We start from the raw sequence: 16888 nt of genomic DNA, 5'->3' as shown, positions 1-16888 counted from the left end.
TAAAACGCAACTCATTTCGACAGCCAGGGCGCAAAACTTTATCCTGGCCGCAGCGGGAATCGAAACCACAGGACACCCACCCGAACTACACTTTAAAAATATTTGTAAGTAAATCTGCCAAAAATAAAAAATTCGATTTGGAAAGCTATTTTATTACTGACTTAAAAAAAGCTATATTGATTCATAAGAAATTAATAATAATATGATTTAATTAAATATAATAAGCTAGACCAAGGCAATCTGTTATGTCTAATAAAAATGTGATTTCTTGTCTATTACTTTCTTTCTTTAATTGAATAAATATTTGTGTATATTTTTCATTTCCCCATATTTAATTAAACATTTCTTTCGGGCTTTTAAAAGGTCCTACATAAGTTATTAACTGCTTACACTTATCATAACTTGCTCATATACACAAAGACATTAAAAAGCCGATACATACTAGATTATTTGTAGTATATATTTAGTTAATGTATATATATTAAATATTTTTTAGTGTAGGCTCAAGACCAGGAATCGGAGTGGGAAAGCCGAAGAGCCTGCGAACCGCAGTTGTGCACTTGCAGCGACAACTTAAAGCCGCATGCCCAATGAATTGCCTTCATTTGTCGTCGTTTGGCGACTGGAAACTGGCAACTGGCAACCTGCAACCTGCAGCCGGCGACACAAGAAGCGAATGGCGAGAAGAAAACGCAGGCTGTGACTGTAGGCAAACTTACCGCGCGCACTGTTGCTGAATAAACAACCAAACACAAACACAGTGGGTGACACTCGGCGGCGGAGGGGATTAAGACGGCGGATTGGGACCCGCATAAAAGTCACAATTTTCAGGTGATATTACCTCTGGGCTGACTGCCTTTCGAAGGGAAATGAAAAATGCTGTTCCTGGCAGTGCGGTTGCCTTCTTGTCAACTTAAGTTGAATTGCTTCCGCTGCTTATTCAAAATTGAGCGAACAAATGGAAGCCGTTTATTTTTGCGGGTGACTGTTAAAATCAAAAAATATTTATAATACCTAAAGATTAGAAAATAAAAACAAGGGAGAACTATATTGTTCTGCATGGTTAATTAAAAAAACTATATTTGTGGCAGTCTAATGTGTGCCCGCTAAATTTAAACGTAATATGTTAATTGAAACTGAGTATGTTGCATGCAGAAATATAAGCGTTTTTTTAATCAGAGTCACTGGCTGCGTATGCTCCAATAAGACTTCATTTTTAAGGCAGAGAATCCTCGTTTGTTTATCCTTGCTGTTGATACCGAAGAAAAAATCCCCTCGCAGCAGGCGAAACAAACATGCAACCGCAGTTGCAAGCACACAACTGACACAAATTCAACTTTAATTAAAGTTTAGCAGGAGGATGCGCCAAGAGAAAGAGACAAAACGAGCGGATGAAAAGAGACAGACAGATGGAGGTGCTCTTTTCCCGCTAAGCTATGGGATCCCACATGTTTACACATCGCTTTTAACTAACTTTGACAGGCTTTCCTTCTGCCATTGTACACTGAAAACAATCCTTACTTACTTAAAAAATAATATCAATCATTTTGATGTTTTATAATATACAAATAATTTTAAATTAGGTGTCATAACAGGGTCAACAATTCTTACACAATTTAGGAAATACAAACCTAAATAATATAAAACCTAATTCACAACTATGTTATTCAGCTTTATGACATCTTAAATAAACAACTTCAAATGCAAGAAATATTTCTTTAAACGAATTCGATGATTTTTAGGAAACTGAATATAAAAACATATAACTTATTTTTTTTGCACTGTTCATTCTTTCTAGTTATCTGGCTCTTTTCTATCCATCAGCTGTCATTTTTTGCCACTGCTCCTGGTTGCACACTGTTTTTGCTCTTCATTTGCCTTTATAGTATGAACAAGTGATTTGTTAGTGCCCCGCCCACATTCCCCCGTCGTTCCCCACCGCCTTTCTCTCCAGCAACTCCCAGTTTCTTTTCCTCGTGTAAACAAGACATTAAGTACAACAAAATAATTAAAGTCAATTAGTGGCTCTTGCCTGTGCAACTAGCTTTTGTCTATCCACTTCCCCTTCCCTTCCCTGCAGATCCCTCACTTTCCACTAAGCCTTGGTGAGTTGGCTTTTGCCTCGGTTGTTGTTGATTTAGTTTTGGCTTATAATGATATTGTAGGGATCCTTCAGGGGCTGTCATTAGCGTCATGGATGCACACACACACATGGGCACATCAAAACAACCACAAACTCATACTCGAACCATCATAATTTATTAACTAAACTTGTATTTGGGATGAGCCTTGCTCCTTTGAATGAGAACAAAGACCTTTCAGTGCCAGAAAAGCTTAGTTTGAGTTAATATTAAGGAGTTATGGTTAGAGCCAATTATTCAAATATTAATATACAAAAGGTTAAACTGATATCACCTACTAAGAGATTTTGAACACAAATCATTGCATGTTGTCATCCGATTATAATAACTTTTCAAAACCTATGGAATACTTTTTTTGCTAAAATAATGCAGCATAGGTTTTGTGAAATTCCTTTAAACAACGTTAATACGTAAATTAATTTCAAGAACAGTGCCACAAAGGTGGAAATTATAACTGCATATAAAGGGTTTATACAAAAAAAAACACACACAGTTCTTTTTTCACTGTCCACAAAGGAAACAAAAATTAAGTAAAGCTTAATCTGAGATAATATTTCGTTCTGATTCGATAATTAAAATTACAGCAAGACAAAAAAATCCGCAGGCTTTTTATTCATCAATTCATATAATTTTTTTTGTAATACAATTACAACTCTCGTTTCGATTTCCCCGTCTCTATTGTTTCGCTTTGCGAACAATGGCGAAATGAGCCCTCGTCCGCAATTGGAATTAAAAAAATAAACAGAGTTGCAGAGTTTCAAGTTCCTTGGAATGAAGAGCCACTCAAAGGGAATCGGAGCCCCACAAGTGACTTTTATGCCGGTGAATAAAGTTTTCGAGAGCTTATCGATTTCAAAGTAATGAGTTACAAATTAAGGCTGGCATTTTCCATGCACATAATGACAGCTCCATCCCAAATTGATTGATTTTACGTCGGCATCAGAGGGAATTTGCATTTCCATTCGAAGTAATTTAGAAATAAACATTAGCGTCAGGAGCCAATGAAGCGGTCGTAATCGTTAAGCAATAAAGTGCCACGCCCTCCGGACAAATTGCCACTGGCGACACTTCAAAGTCGATGGGGAAAATTACATTTGTACGGAACCGAATTTGCATGCGAAATGTTTTCCTAATGATTTTCCGAAGCATTAAAACTGGAGCGAAGCTCCCTTTTTGATCAAGCTGAAAGCTTATTTCACTTGGTATTTAAATTACATTTCTGCTCGCTCCCAACTTTGATTTTAGTCGGCCGGCACTTTAATAATAATAATGATTTCAAGTCATTTCCCGGCTGCCTGCTAATGACTTCTTCATCGACGGCCTCACTGAGCCCACGGGGCGTATGATTAATACTTTGTTTACACTCAAAGTAGCCGCCGCCGAGGAAAATTGAATTCTCGATTCATCACCTTCCCCTCAGTTGGGTAAAATTTTGCATAAATATTTCAGCAAAGTACTGAGCACCAGTCAACCAGCCAGCCAGCCAGGCAGCTTCATCATCATTTTAACAAACTAATTTGCTTGCCAAAAAGTCTTTTTTCGAGAGCAATTTATAAGTCATATTTACGTTGGCCGCCTGCCAAGTGGCCTTTGTGTCCGGTATTTTGAAGGCAGTGAAGGCAGGAGCTCAATTTAAGTGAGTGCCAGCAGCCTCCTTCGTTCTGGCCCTAATGATGTTATTGAAGTTGGCTAAAGGTGTTTGTGTGCGAAGTCCGGTGACTGACAGGACTTAAAGTCGCGCCAAAAAGCAATCATTAGATAAATCATATTGGCCTGGAAACGCCTCCCACCAAAGTAAGCGGCATTTCTATGCTTTCTCAACTCACTTTCGCTGAACTAGGCAGAAACCTAAAATTACAGTCAAGCTACAATAGAAAGCGGGTACACTATTACCTTTAGGTTAAATGCAAAATTAAATACAATTAAATAAGAGGTGGTAGACTAACTAAAATATATATTTGAAATGATAAATGTAACAATTTTGCTATTAATTTAAAAGAAACTTTTACCACCTGCTTAATGAAGTGAATATTTATAATTGACTTTAAATATTATGGTTAAGAATTTAGAGTAAATATTTTTTAGACATAAGATTACTTTATATATAAACAATGATAACTTTTTTCTTGTTCGCTTTGAAGTTACAAAACATTCGGTTTAGGGAATCCCCACTGTAGTTCAATAGTGGCCAGTTTATTGTTATCGCCCTTGGTAGTTGACAGTTGTAGTTGTTAGTGCCTTTATCGCCCTCGGTGGTGGCAAGATGTTAAGATTCTCGGCCACGTCCAGAAGACATTTTCTGTCGAGTTGACATAAAACTTGTCCTTATGGTCAAGCATATTTATGTTGTTGCCCAAGTTTGCCGCAAACGAGAGTTTTGCGGTCGCTTTTCTGGTTCGATAAGAACTAATTATCAAAGTTCCTCTTTGCGATGGCTTACACAATTTGTCTCCGCAGAATCAATTTGCGAGGCCAAAACTGTTTGGGGGAATTTATGCGTTTAGTAGAAAATGACCGGAAAGATAAGAGGAAAGTGAGGAAGTACATTAAAATTTCAAATGAAATTGGCCAGAAAAAAACAACATTGAGTATAATGGCTGCTCTGGAATTCCGCTGAAAGCTGACTCACATTCAAGTGTATCACAATGCGAATCATTTAAACCCACTTGACAAAATCCCCAGACATTCCTTAGTATGCTTTTATGGAAAATGTCAAACACTTGGCACACAAAAAGGCTAAAGTTGAAATGTTTGATATATACAATGTATTGTTAAAAATTATACGAGTATATGTTTGCAAATTAAAAACATTGTATTGAATCCATTAACGTCAATTAATTGCTTGCCTATTTCAATTAAGTAATTCTGATTTATCGGATTTATTGGAATAATTAATATTAAATTTTTGTGATATTATAAGACATAAAAACTTTTTTAAGCACACCGGAAATAGATCAGGGGATTAATTTTGCTATTGGCATAAAATTATTAAACTGGAACTTAAACTGGAACTGTGTTTAGTAGAACCACTTATAAACATGAGTTTCGTAACTAATCGGTTGCTCTCATAATCTCACATATTATGTTTGTCAACGTTTATTGACTTAGCTCTCTGACTTATAAAAGAGAAGTTTAATATATTCAATAAAAGCGCACACAGCCCAACAAGAATTCAGTGCTTATTAATCATAAATACTAAGGAAAAAGTCGTCAATACCAGCTATTCATTATGTAAACAGAACATATTTTTATTGTTTGGAATTCGAGGGAAATGGGATCTGTGCAGAAAAATTTCCCCCGACCATAAGGGAAATACCTGTCTCAGTTTACCAATTTAATTTCTAGAAAATCAGAAACACCACGATTTACCTGAAAACTTCCTAAACTTATTGTGTTTCCACTCAGTTACGGCAATTATTCAAGCGGCAATTAGAGACTGTTTCAGGCCAAGACAATGGTAATGTCTCGAATTGGTTCTGATCGAATTAGTAAAATATCAATAAAAAGATACGAGAGCGTATCGGAGCAGAGCGTTGAATAACCGCGAATTATGAGAGGCCATCGAGTTGTTGTAACCAACTAATTGCCATACCAGAAAGCCGGTTTGCGACTCCGGGCCAAACTGAAAAGCAAAATCAATATCAGAGGTGATCGGAGGTGCAGGTGAGTGCGTTGAAAGTGAAATTGAACTGGAGTCGGGGAAGTGCCATTTAAGAGATGTTTTTGGGCCAAGTGCGCGCCGGCCCACCTGTACTTCAGGTCCATCAAAAAGGCCGAACCCGAGGAGCAGTTGGCCGCGCAGTTGGGCCACCAGAAACCCGGCCGAAACCCAAGCCCAAAACCCCAAGCCGGGAACAGTTTTCAAACGGCTTTAAAAGCCCGAGTTGGAGCTGCAAACGGTTTAGTTCCTCGCCGCAAACAAAACTAGTCACAACATCGTGGAGCGGAAGCCAGTCAGCAGCCCCGCCGAGTGAACCAGTTAAAAGCCAGAGAAATAGTCTGAGGTGCAGAGACACAGCAAAAAACAATCACTTTTACCTTGATAAAAAATAAATATTAAAATTGCAATCCGAAGTTTAATGAAGTTGAGCGTAAATTAAATGAAAACAAAAAAGGCAGCTAAGATCGTTATACCATTTAAAAATTAAAAGAAATTAATATGTGAAATCTGTCAAACATTTTAACAAAATTTTCAAATGCTCTAAAGTTATACATCATTACCTAAATTAAATGAAGACTCTAGCAATATCAAATAGTTTTGAAATTAAAGTGTAATATCTAAAAATGTGATGCAAAATATGAGAATGTCGCGAGAAGCAAAAAAATAATTAATTATGTTGCTAAGTTGTCAGTAACATTTGTCTTTTGACCCTCTAAACTTAAGTGAAGTTCCTCATTTGCATTTTACCAGAAACATTCATTCAGTAATTTGAAGCTTTTGAGTTTCTTTATTTTAGCTTCACCCCAGGAATTCATTAAGTACATTTTGGTTTTGAACCTTTGAACTTTTACTTGAATTCCTTATTTTAAATGATCGTTAAAACATACTTTTTTTCTCTGCAGAAAAATAGAGAGAGAGAGCGAGTTACCCAGAAAGCTTTTTGGAGACAGGAGTAAGCAAGTTTTTCTGAGCCAAGTGAACGCAGCTTTCGGCGAGGCGAAACCACACTCGATTGATTCATTGCCACCGAGCCACTGAACCGCCTCGCATTCCGCGAATACCAAAAAAAAAAAAGTCCGCCGAAAATGTTGCGAACCTTTGCCATTCTGTTGCTGATCGCGTTAACCGTTAATGCGCGAGCTGCACCACAGCGCACCACCGTTGCGCCGGAAATCGAAACCACTGAGGATGCACCCGAGGAGTCCACCTACATGTCCGTGGAAGAAGGAACCGTCACGGTGGACGTCGATTCGGATGTGATACTGACCACCAGTCCCGAGGGCGAAGCTTTCACGGAGGGAAGTCCGATGGCCATCACGGAGGAACCACTTCCAGATTCGGTGGTGCAGCAACTGGAGATGGAAAGGGAGCAGGAGGAGCGGTTGAAAAATCCCGAAAAGCCGGAATCTGACACGGATTTAGAATCGGATAACGAGGAGCCAAGGGAAACAACCACTGAGCAGCCAAAGCCAGAGAACTCAACCACCAAGCGCAGTTTCAAGTTTGGAGAAACCACACTGCCACCGAGTTTCATCACAACCACCCTCGCTCCCAGAATCTTCAGCACCACTAAACCACAAGAGGACACAACAACTCCTTCTTCTGAGACCGAAGAAACCACTGAAACTCCGGAGGCGAAGACCCTGAGGAACTTTTTCGAGCGGAGACCTGTGCCAGTGGGAGATTTCGATTTGGACATGGCCGAGAACCGAATGGAAACCACCACGAATGCATCTCCGCAGGAGCCTTTCGATTTGTCCATGATTATGACCACCGATGCCGCTTTGGTGGAGGAGGATCCATTGGCCAGAAGTGAATCCGATCAGGCAGGGTCTGCTGAAACCACTGTGGTGCCAATATACCAATCAGTTAACAACGCAGCTTTCATGGTGAAAGAACCACAGCCTGAAATAAATACTGAGGTGCCGAAAATAGTTGAAGAAGTTGCCACCACTGAACCTGCGATACAAGAATCTACAGGTGAGTTCTAAATAATACTTCATTTATTATGTAAAAATTTATAAATTAATTAAACAGGAATACAATGCTTTAAGCCAGCATTAAATTAAATTATAGATTAAAATATTAGGTTGTTTGGTATTGACAAATTAAATATATCAAATCTTTAAATCTTCCATAATTAAGTATACTTTCAATATACTTTAATCAATGATCATAATTTTTGAAGTATAGCTTTTTACATGATCAAGTTTACGCAAATCAAATAGTAATCATTGTTAGCTTCTTTAATTTTTTGGAACCCCAATGCAAGACAATTTCCAAAATGTTAAACAATACCATTCAATTTACACTCGAACAGGAATGGAAAGAAAACAAATAATAAGACAGGCTTAATTTACCTGGCCATTAACTTGGTAAATGCATGTCTAAACGCATTATCATTATCTTTCCAAAGATTACTTAACAATATAAATCTTTTTCCCACAGAAGGCCCACTGGTTTCATCCACCTCTGCACCCGAAACCACCACAGAGGCTCAGGAGACCACAACTCCAGTTCCTAGCACCACCGCCTCCACAACTGCAACCACTCAGGCTGAGGAAACCACAACGGCAGCTCCGAGCACCACCACAACCACTGAGGCTGAGGAAACCACAACTCCAGCTCCTAGCACCACCACAACCACTGAGGCAACCACTGAAGCTGTCTTACTGACCACCAAAGTGGAAGCATTGCTAAATGCTCAGCCAGAAACCACCACAAGTGCTCCGGAGACCACAACCACCACATCAACAAGTACTAGTAGTACCACTAGTACCACTAGCACCACTTCCACCACCAGCGCTCCAACCACCACCACCACCACCACAACCACAGTGCGTCCCATTCAAACGCGTGCTCCACGGGTGGAGCGAATTTTCAACTCGGACGGAGTGGAGGTGCTCTACGGCTACTCGTCGGTGGTGCGAACGAACAGCTCGTGAGCGGTGCCACGGGTGGCCTGCACCACCAAGAATGCGACCTTGTCAAGGTCGAACAACTTGCCATAATGCGGAGACGGGGAGACATTGAGCGATCGGTGATCGGCTTGTTTTAGGCAATTTTCAATTCTAAACGAGTTTTACAAAAGACAATATTTAAATTTTTAAACAACGGTCCCCACAGTGTGATAAACCAAAAAACATAACGCTGCGTATGAAGATATCGGAGATACGGATACGAAACCACAAAGACATGAAACAAAACAAATAATATAATATTGTGCAAAATTGTGTACGGTGTGCCAAACGACAAAAATGCGGAGAAATGCTGGCGATAAGCGATTTTATAAATTATAAATAAAACATGAACACCCATCTCTCGTTTCTCATTTGCTTTCGGTGATTGCACAAAGCGTTTGTAGGTCTTTAAAACATTGTTGATCCAAAAAATCGCTCTTCAAATGTGACATAATATTGCATCAACAAAGTGAGATCGGAAAGGTAAGCAAAGAAATACCCTTATAACGTAGTGAATGAGATCAGTTCTTGGGATGACGAAATTATGTGAATCAAAGTAAAGATTAAGAAACTTTAAATATTTATACAATTTTTTGATGAAATAAAATAGTAAGTGAATATTAAAACCTTATATAGACCGTGGTAAAAAGGGTATTTCCTAGACTTCTTGCAAGCCAAGACCATTGAATATGATTCATTTTGTGGATCGTTAAAGCAGCGCACCCAAGAAATCAAGCAAAACCACAGACATTCAGCAGCCCACAAACTGATCGCTGCCCACCTGCGTTCGAAAAAAAAAATGAAGAAAAAAAAACCGGCAAGAGTTGTCGTCATACATTTTTCGGCTTTTATGTTCCGGCATGGACGCAGACACTCCGACGGACGGACACGTGGACCGACCAGCCAGGCTGACTTGTTTGGGTTTGGTTATGGGTTTTGATTTTTGATTTTTGGCCAGGTCCAGTGGCTCGGGTCGCCTGGCAGATTATTCATTCATCGATCGGCATCCGCAAAACGATTAAAAAAAAGGGGCACAGGGCTCTTTTGGAGTTTTGCAATTGGTATCACGTTCGATTCGGTTTACTCTCGGTGGAATTTGAAAGCATTCGGCTATAAAACAAACACCAACTGCTAATTTCCATTTGAACTTGAGCGGCAGGCGCTAAACTGCATGTTGAATGTGAATCGAATGAATGCGGATTGAAGGTTTTGGCGATACGGGTTTTTCTCTTTTGGCTGGTCTGCTTCACTCTATTTACTTAACCAGCTGACTAACAGTGCTCTAGGCCATGGGATGTACACTACCAACTAGTTAGTCATATTTGGAAAGAATGCGGGAAACGCCCTCGATTTAATTTAAAGTGTCTAGGAGTTGAAATGGGGAAAATTTTGACTCAGGCTTAAAGCTATAAAAGTCATAGATAATTAGTTGTTATTAAAAAATGATTTTATTTTCGGTATTTTTCGTTGTCGATCATCAATTAAAATATCACTTCCTCCATTCTGGGTAATTAAGGTTTTCAAACCATTTACAGCGTGAAATTATTCAACATTTCTTAATGGCAAGAAAAAGTTTATAACCGCGTCCTTTTCTTACAAAGCTAGCATACCAGCTTTAACAACAGCCGGTTTATTTTCAAAAGCTTGTTTTAAAGATTTATAACAATTTTTGTTCCAGCCCAAAACTATGCCTTTTTTTAACACAAATAATATTTTCAATTTTTAAATGACTCATGATTTAACAAAGGTGGGTACACATTATCTGAATATATATATTATTCAAATTATATTTATATTTTAACTAAAATGTGTAGCCTTTACAATTTCGAATAATTATTCGAATTAATTCAAAGCAATTAAAATGATCGGGGATATCCCCTTTCAATTCCAAAAATATTGAAGTCTGCCGTTATATCAAAAATAAGAATTTTATTTGTTTTTTGAATTTGCATAAGAAACAAAATTAAACAAACCTAAAAACAGACTTCTGTTGAAACAAGTTCCGAATGCAAATATTTGAAATTGAAGTAAGTGACAAGTATTAAAAACAATTAAAAATACAATCAGCATTTGGTAATAGCGATTGACATAAATAAAAACAGGAACTGGTTCAATTACCGATTCCGATTAACTCGGGATGTCTGTATAAAAGCCTCCCACTTTCTATCAGATGGCACAACAGACACCCACGATGAAGTTCCTTGCAATTTGCGCTCTATTGATCCTTGCCCTCGTGGCAGTCCAGGCCAATCCACACAGAGGTTATGGCGGATTTGGAGGTGGTGGCTACGGACCCGGCTTCGGAGGACCTGGCGGCTATCCCGGCTTTGGTGGCGGTGGGGGCTTCGGAGGAGCTTCCGCAAGAGCTGACGCCAGTGCGAGCTCAAATGCTGGAGGATACGGAAGTCCATACGGAGGATTTTACTAATAGGAAGTAACATTTCTCCTGCTGATTTTGAGACCTACTGCAAACCCTACTCATTGCCCTTCAATAAAAAATTTGAAATATGAAAACTGCTTTGTTATTACTTTGTCAGAAGTTTAAAACGTATATTATCTTACTCTTGTAAGGTCAAATTCTGTTGGAAGAATGGAGTCCAAATTGGAATAGTTTCCTTATATACTCGTATACCTGAAAAACGGATGTAATCATAACAAGTCAATCATTGTTTAAGCCTTGCGAAATGCTTCAAATGCTTTTTTGTGTGTTTTATGGCTATTTAGCATCTTAATTATGGTTAAGTTACTTAAATAAGTAATATAAAAATAAAAAAATAAAAAATTAACCCTAAACAGCGAAATCAAACCTGAATTTTTATGACGAATTCTCTTGTTTTTGTTAATTTTAATAAAATAACTTGAAATCGGAAGCTTTCTGGTATAATTATTAAAATAATAATGATTTAAATCATTACTCTTCTTTTATGATTTTAAACAGTTAAAGATCGTGTCTTTTATACAGACTCAGCTACTTATGTAGATACACAAACAAAAATTAGGTTGAGTATATGTTATGCAAATTTCAATTTTAATTAAATCTTGTATTAGTAAAAAAAAGATACAAGTGAATCACGAGGACTCTGCCCAGAGTGACATTATAAAATTGTGAAATTGGACAAAAGTACCTTTTTGCCAAACAGCTTAGGAGCGAATTTAACGATGGAGCTTTCTAGACTGCCTGGAAATATGCTTTACTTGACAAAATACTAAGACTTCTCAAAGCCAACCTGTTCTTAATTACCGATGGTATAGTATACTCGCATTAAATAATATCAAGCGTCGTGCGTTTTTAATATATGTCTAATTTATGTGCTAAACGGAACCCCCTATAAATATATACGTATAATATCTTGTTCCCGTTGTATTGTGATTTTTAATGAATTCGAGTCTGAGCCACCTGTTGTGGATGCTGCTATAAAAGAGGCCGTCACTCGGCCAGAATACATAACAATCGCTCACGATGAAGTTCCTGGCAATCTGCATTTTCCTGATCTTCGCCCTGGTGGCCGTGCAGGCAAATCCCGGTGGCCACCACGGTGGTGGTCGTAGTGGCTACGGTCCTGGTGGTGGTGGTGGCTTCGGTCCTGGTGGTGGTGGTGCCTACGGTCCTGGTGGTGGTGGTGGTGGTGCCTCCGCCACTGCAAATGCCAACGCCCAGGCCGACAGCCGTGGAGGCGGACCTTCATCCGCAGTTGCAAACGCAAACGCCGTCGCCACCTCGCAGTATTAGACGGCCATCAAAAGGATTGGATCCTGGAAGGAATCCCAGCCACACACGAGGATAGGATCCCGGAAGGAATAACAACTGGACTCTCGAAACCGCCTTGAAAAGTGGGCACGTCTACCGACAGGCCTCCCAACTCAAAGCGAATCAATAAATGCTCAATATTCGGAAATCAAAACTGTTGTTTACTATTTCTCTAAAAACAAGTTTATCTTGTGCAGTTCTGCATAATTTAAAAATTGCAATGACGTCAAATAACTTATCGGAGGCCTCCTAAAAACTGGCTAGATATTGAAACAGAAACTGTAACTAAAAATTAAAAAACTGAAGATTTTTTTTCACAAATAACTACTGTGGTAGTTTTTTCAGTGCCCGCCAAAAAACTGGCTACAAGTAAACTTAAAGGCAAATCAAAAATCTTGAAATGCTAATAACTTTTTTGGAACTCACAACAGTTTTTTTTTGTTTTTCTAGTTCATAATCAAATTTATTTTATCAAGTCATGCCTAATTAAAAAATTTTATGACGTCAATGAAATATTCTTAGGGCTCCTAAAAGCTAGCTACATTTTTAAAAACCAGGAAAATGAAATGTTAAAAAAGTTAAAAAAAAATGCAATTGGCTTAATAAGTTTTTTTAATGCTCAAGAATTAAATTCTTAACTGAGCAGCTTATGTTTAGAAGAAACTTTTAATAACTGATATTACTGATTTATATATAAAAAGACAAAAACCTTCAAATATATTTTCCAAGTTGCCAAACGCTTTACATTTCGCAAACTTGTGTTTTGGTCCTCATTGGTCTATAAGAAAGTTTGTAGATGCTATGACGTCAAACCACAAATGTTAATCTCCAACACCACAATGAAATAGTTAGGCAATCATAAACTCCACTGTTTATGTTTTTGTTAACTCCTGGATAGCCAAAAACCGGTTTCCCATGGCTTTGATTTGATCAATTTATTAGCATAATTCAAAGTTTGCTAACTAAAATGCAGCCCACACAATTAAATCAAACAATAAGTGTTCTCTTGTTTTTTGCCAACTTTTTAGAAAGTTTTCTCATTGCATAAAATTTGTATAAAAAAATTTATAACTTTTCGGGTTAATCATAATTATAATTCCACATCTGGCTAAACCTCAACGGTAGCCACGGAACCAGTTTTTTTTTTTAATTTATGGCATTAGTTCGCAAGAACTATTTGCATAATTAGGATTTCGCTAAACAAAACACAAGCATGTGTATTAAGACAACAATAAATTCTTAACAATGTCTGTTCTTTTGTTGACAAAAAGTAGAACAAACAGGACCGTTTTAAAAATTTCTAATTTAAAAAGCAAACCGCTATATTTTACAACAAATGAATTGCAGTACACTTTTTTAATGTTTGATGCTAAGAATAAAGTTATAATTGAATAAGGTTTTTTATAGAAATCATCATTATCAGCAGAACACAGAACAAATCGATATTAAGAAGCGACAAATATCTAGTTGAGCGGTTCTTTTTCTTATGAGAATAATAAAATACTCCTCTTACTTGACAAGCAAGTGGGTTTGGCTGATCACAATCAACTGACTTTGGTTAAATACTTTTTGTGCTTCCCAAATTAATGACAAGTAAAACAAAGACAAAGACTTGTTTTTTATAGCATCGGAAAATTTTTAATCATTATTTTTTGGTTTAACGATAAGTCTAACAAACCTGTTCTCAAAGCGATGCAAAGGCGTTTGATAGGTTAGTACAAATTTAATAAAATTAAAGACAAATTTAATGTTTTGTTAAGATACTTCTTTTTTTCAATAAACATAAATTTCACTTCCTCAAAAACAAAAGAAAAATAAATTTTGATAAGTACTTAACAACTAAACAGTGCCAAAATTCGGAGGTTTGCATTGTTACTAAATAACAGGTCTCCTTTAAAATAGATATTTTTTCCAATTGTTCAATTTTCGTAATTAATCCAGATCGTAATTAAAATTAGAAATGTAACCGTCAAAAAAATTTTTTCTCTTATCAATGTTAAAAAGCTATCAAGGTGTTCTATTATTAACAATAAAGCCCTTATTTTTTCTTCGCTCATATTCTTTTCGGGTTTTTGGTCTCGTCCTTTTGTCGAATAAAAAATCTAAAATATCTGTTTTTTTTTTTAATTTTTATTTTTTATAAATATTAAAAAACTAATCAGTGGAGAAATTCGGATCGTATTCGCAACTGCTTATTTGCCGACGGCGCTGGCAACGGCATTTGCGTTGGCATTGGCAGATCCGCCGCGGCTGCTGGCGTTGGCGTTAGCGTTGGCATTGGCGTTACCGCCTCCGAATCCTGGACCGAATCCGTTGCCCTCGGCGTTGGCATTGGCGTTGGCATTAGCGTTAGCATTTCCGCCGAATCCTCCGAATCCGTTGCCCTCGGCGTTGGCGTTGGCATTAGCATCGGCATTGGCATTACCGCCACCGCCGAAGCCTCCTGGTCCTCCGAAACCGCCCTGTCCTCCGAAACCGCCATTTCCTCCGAAACCGCCCGGTCCTCCTGGTCCGCCGAAACCGCCAGGTCCTCCGAAACCGCCTGGTCGCTTGTTTCCAAAGCCACCTTCACGTTGGCCTTCGAATCCGCCTCCAAAACCGCCTTGTCCACCGAAACCGCCTTCACCACCGAAACCGCCTGGACCACCGAAACCTGGTCGACCACCGAATCCACCCTGACCTTCGGATTCGGCGTTGGCGTTAGCATTCGCGTTGGCATTGCCGCCACCGAATTGGGGAGCGGCGGCGGAAACGGCCAGGATGACGGCAAGAACCACGAAGACCTTCATGACGATCTGATCTGCTTGATCGGAGTGACTGAGCAAACTTAATGGCCAGTGCCGCAGGGCCCGGCTTTTATACCGGCCAGACGGACGGCAGACGGCACACAAAAAAAAAAAATAAAAAACCGAGCTAGCCACTCAGGAAAAAATTAGCATGCAAACAATAGTCACCGCCGAAAAATAATATCGCAGATGGGGGGATTTCTAGGCGGGACAGACGGCGCCAGAAAGAGTCGGTTTGAGCCAAGATTAAATGCAATGGTCTAAGGAAAGTTCGCAAATCTTTAAACCAACACGAGCCGCGTTCGTGGTGGTTTCCATATGAAACCGGTTTACCGCTATCAATATTTAAACGATTATTAATATTTGTGTTTATATTTCATTAGCCTTTATTTTTCATCTTTATTTTCGGCACTGTCACCGCGTCGCTTTTCGGAAGGGAAACGATGCGGGGGCAGTTAATTATCACAGAGTTTGACTGAATACTTCACCATTTACTATCAGCACTATATATGTTTGTTGTCAAAAAAAAATAAAGCCAAGGTAGAACGAGTATTGAGCATTGAGCAAGCGCTGTTCCGAGATTCTAAACCAACTAAAACGTTGGCAAAAGTTGTTAAGCTGTTTACTGAAAAAAGTCTTATCATTAAAAATTATCAAAGGTATGATTGCAGCTATACATAAAGTATGTTTTTCTTATGAATTAATGTAAAAAATATATATACAACACAACTTTTTTAAGGACATGCTGAATAATCGGTATTTATATCAGTACGACTTGATCCGTTTTTTCTAATAGTTCAAATATTATAATATTCCCTAGTATTAAAACAAAACCCGTAAACCGGCATCATTCGTGTGTTGCCCCTAGTCTTTTAAAAGTGGAACACCTTGCTTTAATTAACACTGTTCTGGCTGCTTCCTTGTTCTACCAGGAATCAAAATTTATTCCATTTAATAAATAATAATATTATAGACAGTTTGCTCATATGTGTTTTGCTGTAATTTACCGGTGACCGCACGAGCCCCTATAAAATTTGCATAATTTTTAGCGACAGATTAAAGTTTGTTTTCAACACAGTTTTAATTTGAAATTCAAATTAATTGGGCTGCCGGACTGGCAAAATAGAAATGTTAATGTAAACTGCGGACGTGAGATCTATCGAGTTGAATCGATAAAATCAGACAGGGTTGTCATCAAAACGAATAGGTCGACAAAAGCTACTTGCTATACAATTTGAGGCATTTTAAAATTTTCTGCATATGTAGTTTTAAAACTAAATTATAATTAACAGTAATATTAAGAATAATAATAAATTAATATACGATTAAACAAAATAATCAAACAACCGATAAAGAAATCAACAATCAACCGACCGAAACCAAAAATAGTAATCATTATTCAATCGACCATAACCATAAATGAAATATAAACTGCTGTATATAATTTTGTGCTGACGTTATAACGATTGCGCCGCTCGAACATAAAAGTACAGCAAGTTCATGAAAGAGTAAAGTTTTGCTTTTCAATTTGATTTATCTCAAGGGAGGCGAAAATAATATATACTGTAGTATATGTAACATTTATTGGCAGC

The 16888-nt window shown here is 38.0% G+C and overlaps 4 protein-coding genes across 4 annotated transcripts; 3 read left to right on the top strand and 1 right to left on the bottom strand.

Moving 5' to 3' along the window:
- Positions 1-6060: 6060 nt before the first annotated feature.
- Positions 6061-9119, top strand: LOC108100118 (integumentary mucin C.1). The gene is made up of 3 exons (XM_017203867.2): positions 6061-6145; positions 6705-7782; positions 8251-9119. Exons 2-3 carry the CDS (start codon positions 6888-6890, stop codon positions 8745-8747), a joined length of 1392 nt encoding a protein of 463 aa, XP_017059356.1. The 5' UTR covers positions 6061-6145; positions 6705-6887; the 3' UTR covers positions 8748-9119.
- Positions 9120-10601: 1482 nt separating this feature from the next.
- LOC108100021 (keratin-associated protein 19-2-like) lies at positions 10602-11253 on the top strand. The gene has a single exon (XM_017203727.2). It carries the CDS (start codon positions 10933-10935, stop codon positions 11188-11190), a length of 258 nt encoding a protein of 85 aa, XP_017059216.1. The 5' UTR covers positions 10602-10932; the 3' UTR covers positions 11191-11253.
- A 969-nt stretch (positions 11254-12222) lies between these two features.
- On the top strand, positions 12223-12658 carry LOC108100019 (glycine-rich cell wall structural protein 2-like). Its single transcript, XM_017203725.1, has one exon. The coding sequence runs from the start codon at positions 12223-12225 to the stop codon at positions 12490-12492; it is 270 nt and encodes an 89-aa protein (XP_017059214.1). The 3' UTR covers positions 12493-12658.
- A 1962-nt stretch (positions 12659-14620) lies between these two features.
- On the bottom strand, positions 14621-15323 carry LOC108100010 (glycine-rich protein 5). The gene has a single exon (XM_017203716.1). The coding sequence runs from the start codon at positions 15297-15299 to the stop codon at positions 14703-14705; it is 597 nt and encodes a 198-aa protein (XP_017059205.1). The 5' UTR covers positions 15300-15323; the 3' UTR covers positions 14621-14702.
- Between the last annotated feature and the right edge of the window lie 1565 nt (positions 15324-16888).

This window comes from Drosophila ficusphila, unplaced genomic scaffold (assembly GCF_018152265.1).
Source record: "Drosophila ficusphila isolate 14025-0441.05 unplaced genomic scaffold, ASM1815226v1 contig_291, whole genome shotgun sequence".
Classification (NCBI taxonomy): domain Eukaryota; kingdom Metazoa; phylum Arthropoda; class Insecta; order Diptera; family Drosophilidae; genus Drosophila; species Drosophila ficusphila.
The sequence above is the reverse complement of the archived record's forward strand: the minus strand, read 5'-3'. Positions and strand labels throughout refer to the sequence as shown.

What these genes read in the sequence shown, in the direction of transcription:
- LOC108100118 (XM_017203867.2), top strand. Translation starts at nt 6,888, where the DNA reads ATGTTGCGAACCTTTGCCATTCTGTTGCTGATCGCGTTAACCGTTAAT. An exon ending in TGCGATACAAGAATCTACAG is followed by an intron (nt 7,783 to 8,250) that starts GTGAGTTCTAAA and finishes TTTTTCCCACAG; the next exon opens with AAGGCCCACTGGTTTCATCC.
- LOC108100021 (XM_017203727.2), top strand. Translation starts at nt 10,933, where the DNA reads ATGGCACAACAGACACCCACGATGAAGTTCCTTGCAATTTGCGCTCTA.
- LOC108100019 (XM_017203725.1), top strand. Translation starts at nt 12,223, where the DNA reads ATGAAGTTCCTGGCAATCTGCATTTTCCTGATCTTCGCCCTGGTGGCC.
- LOC108100010 (XM_017203716.1), bottom strand. Translation starts at nt 15,299, where the DNA reads ATGAAGGTCTTCGTGGTTCTTGCCGTCATCCTGGCCGTTTCCGCCGCC.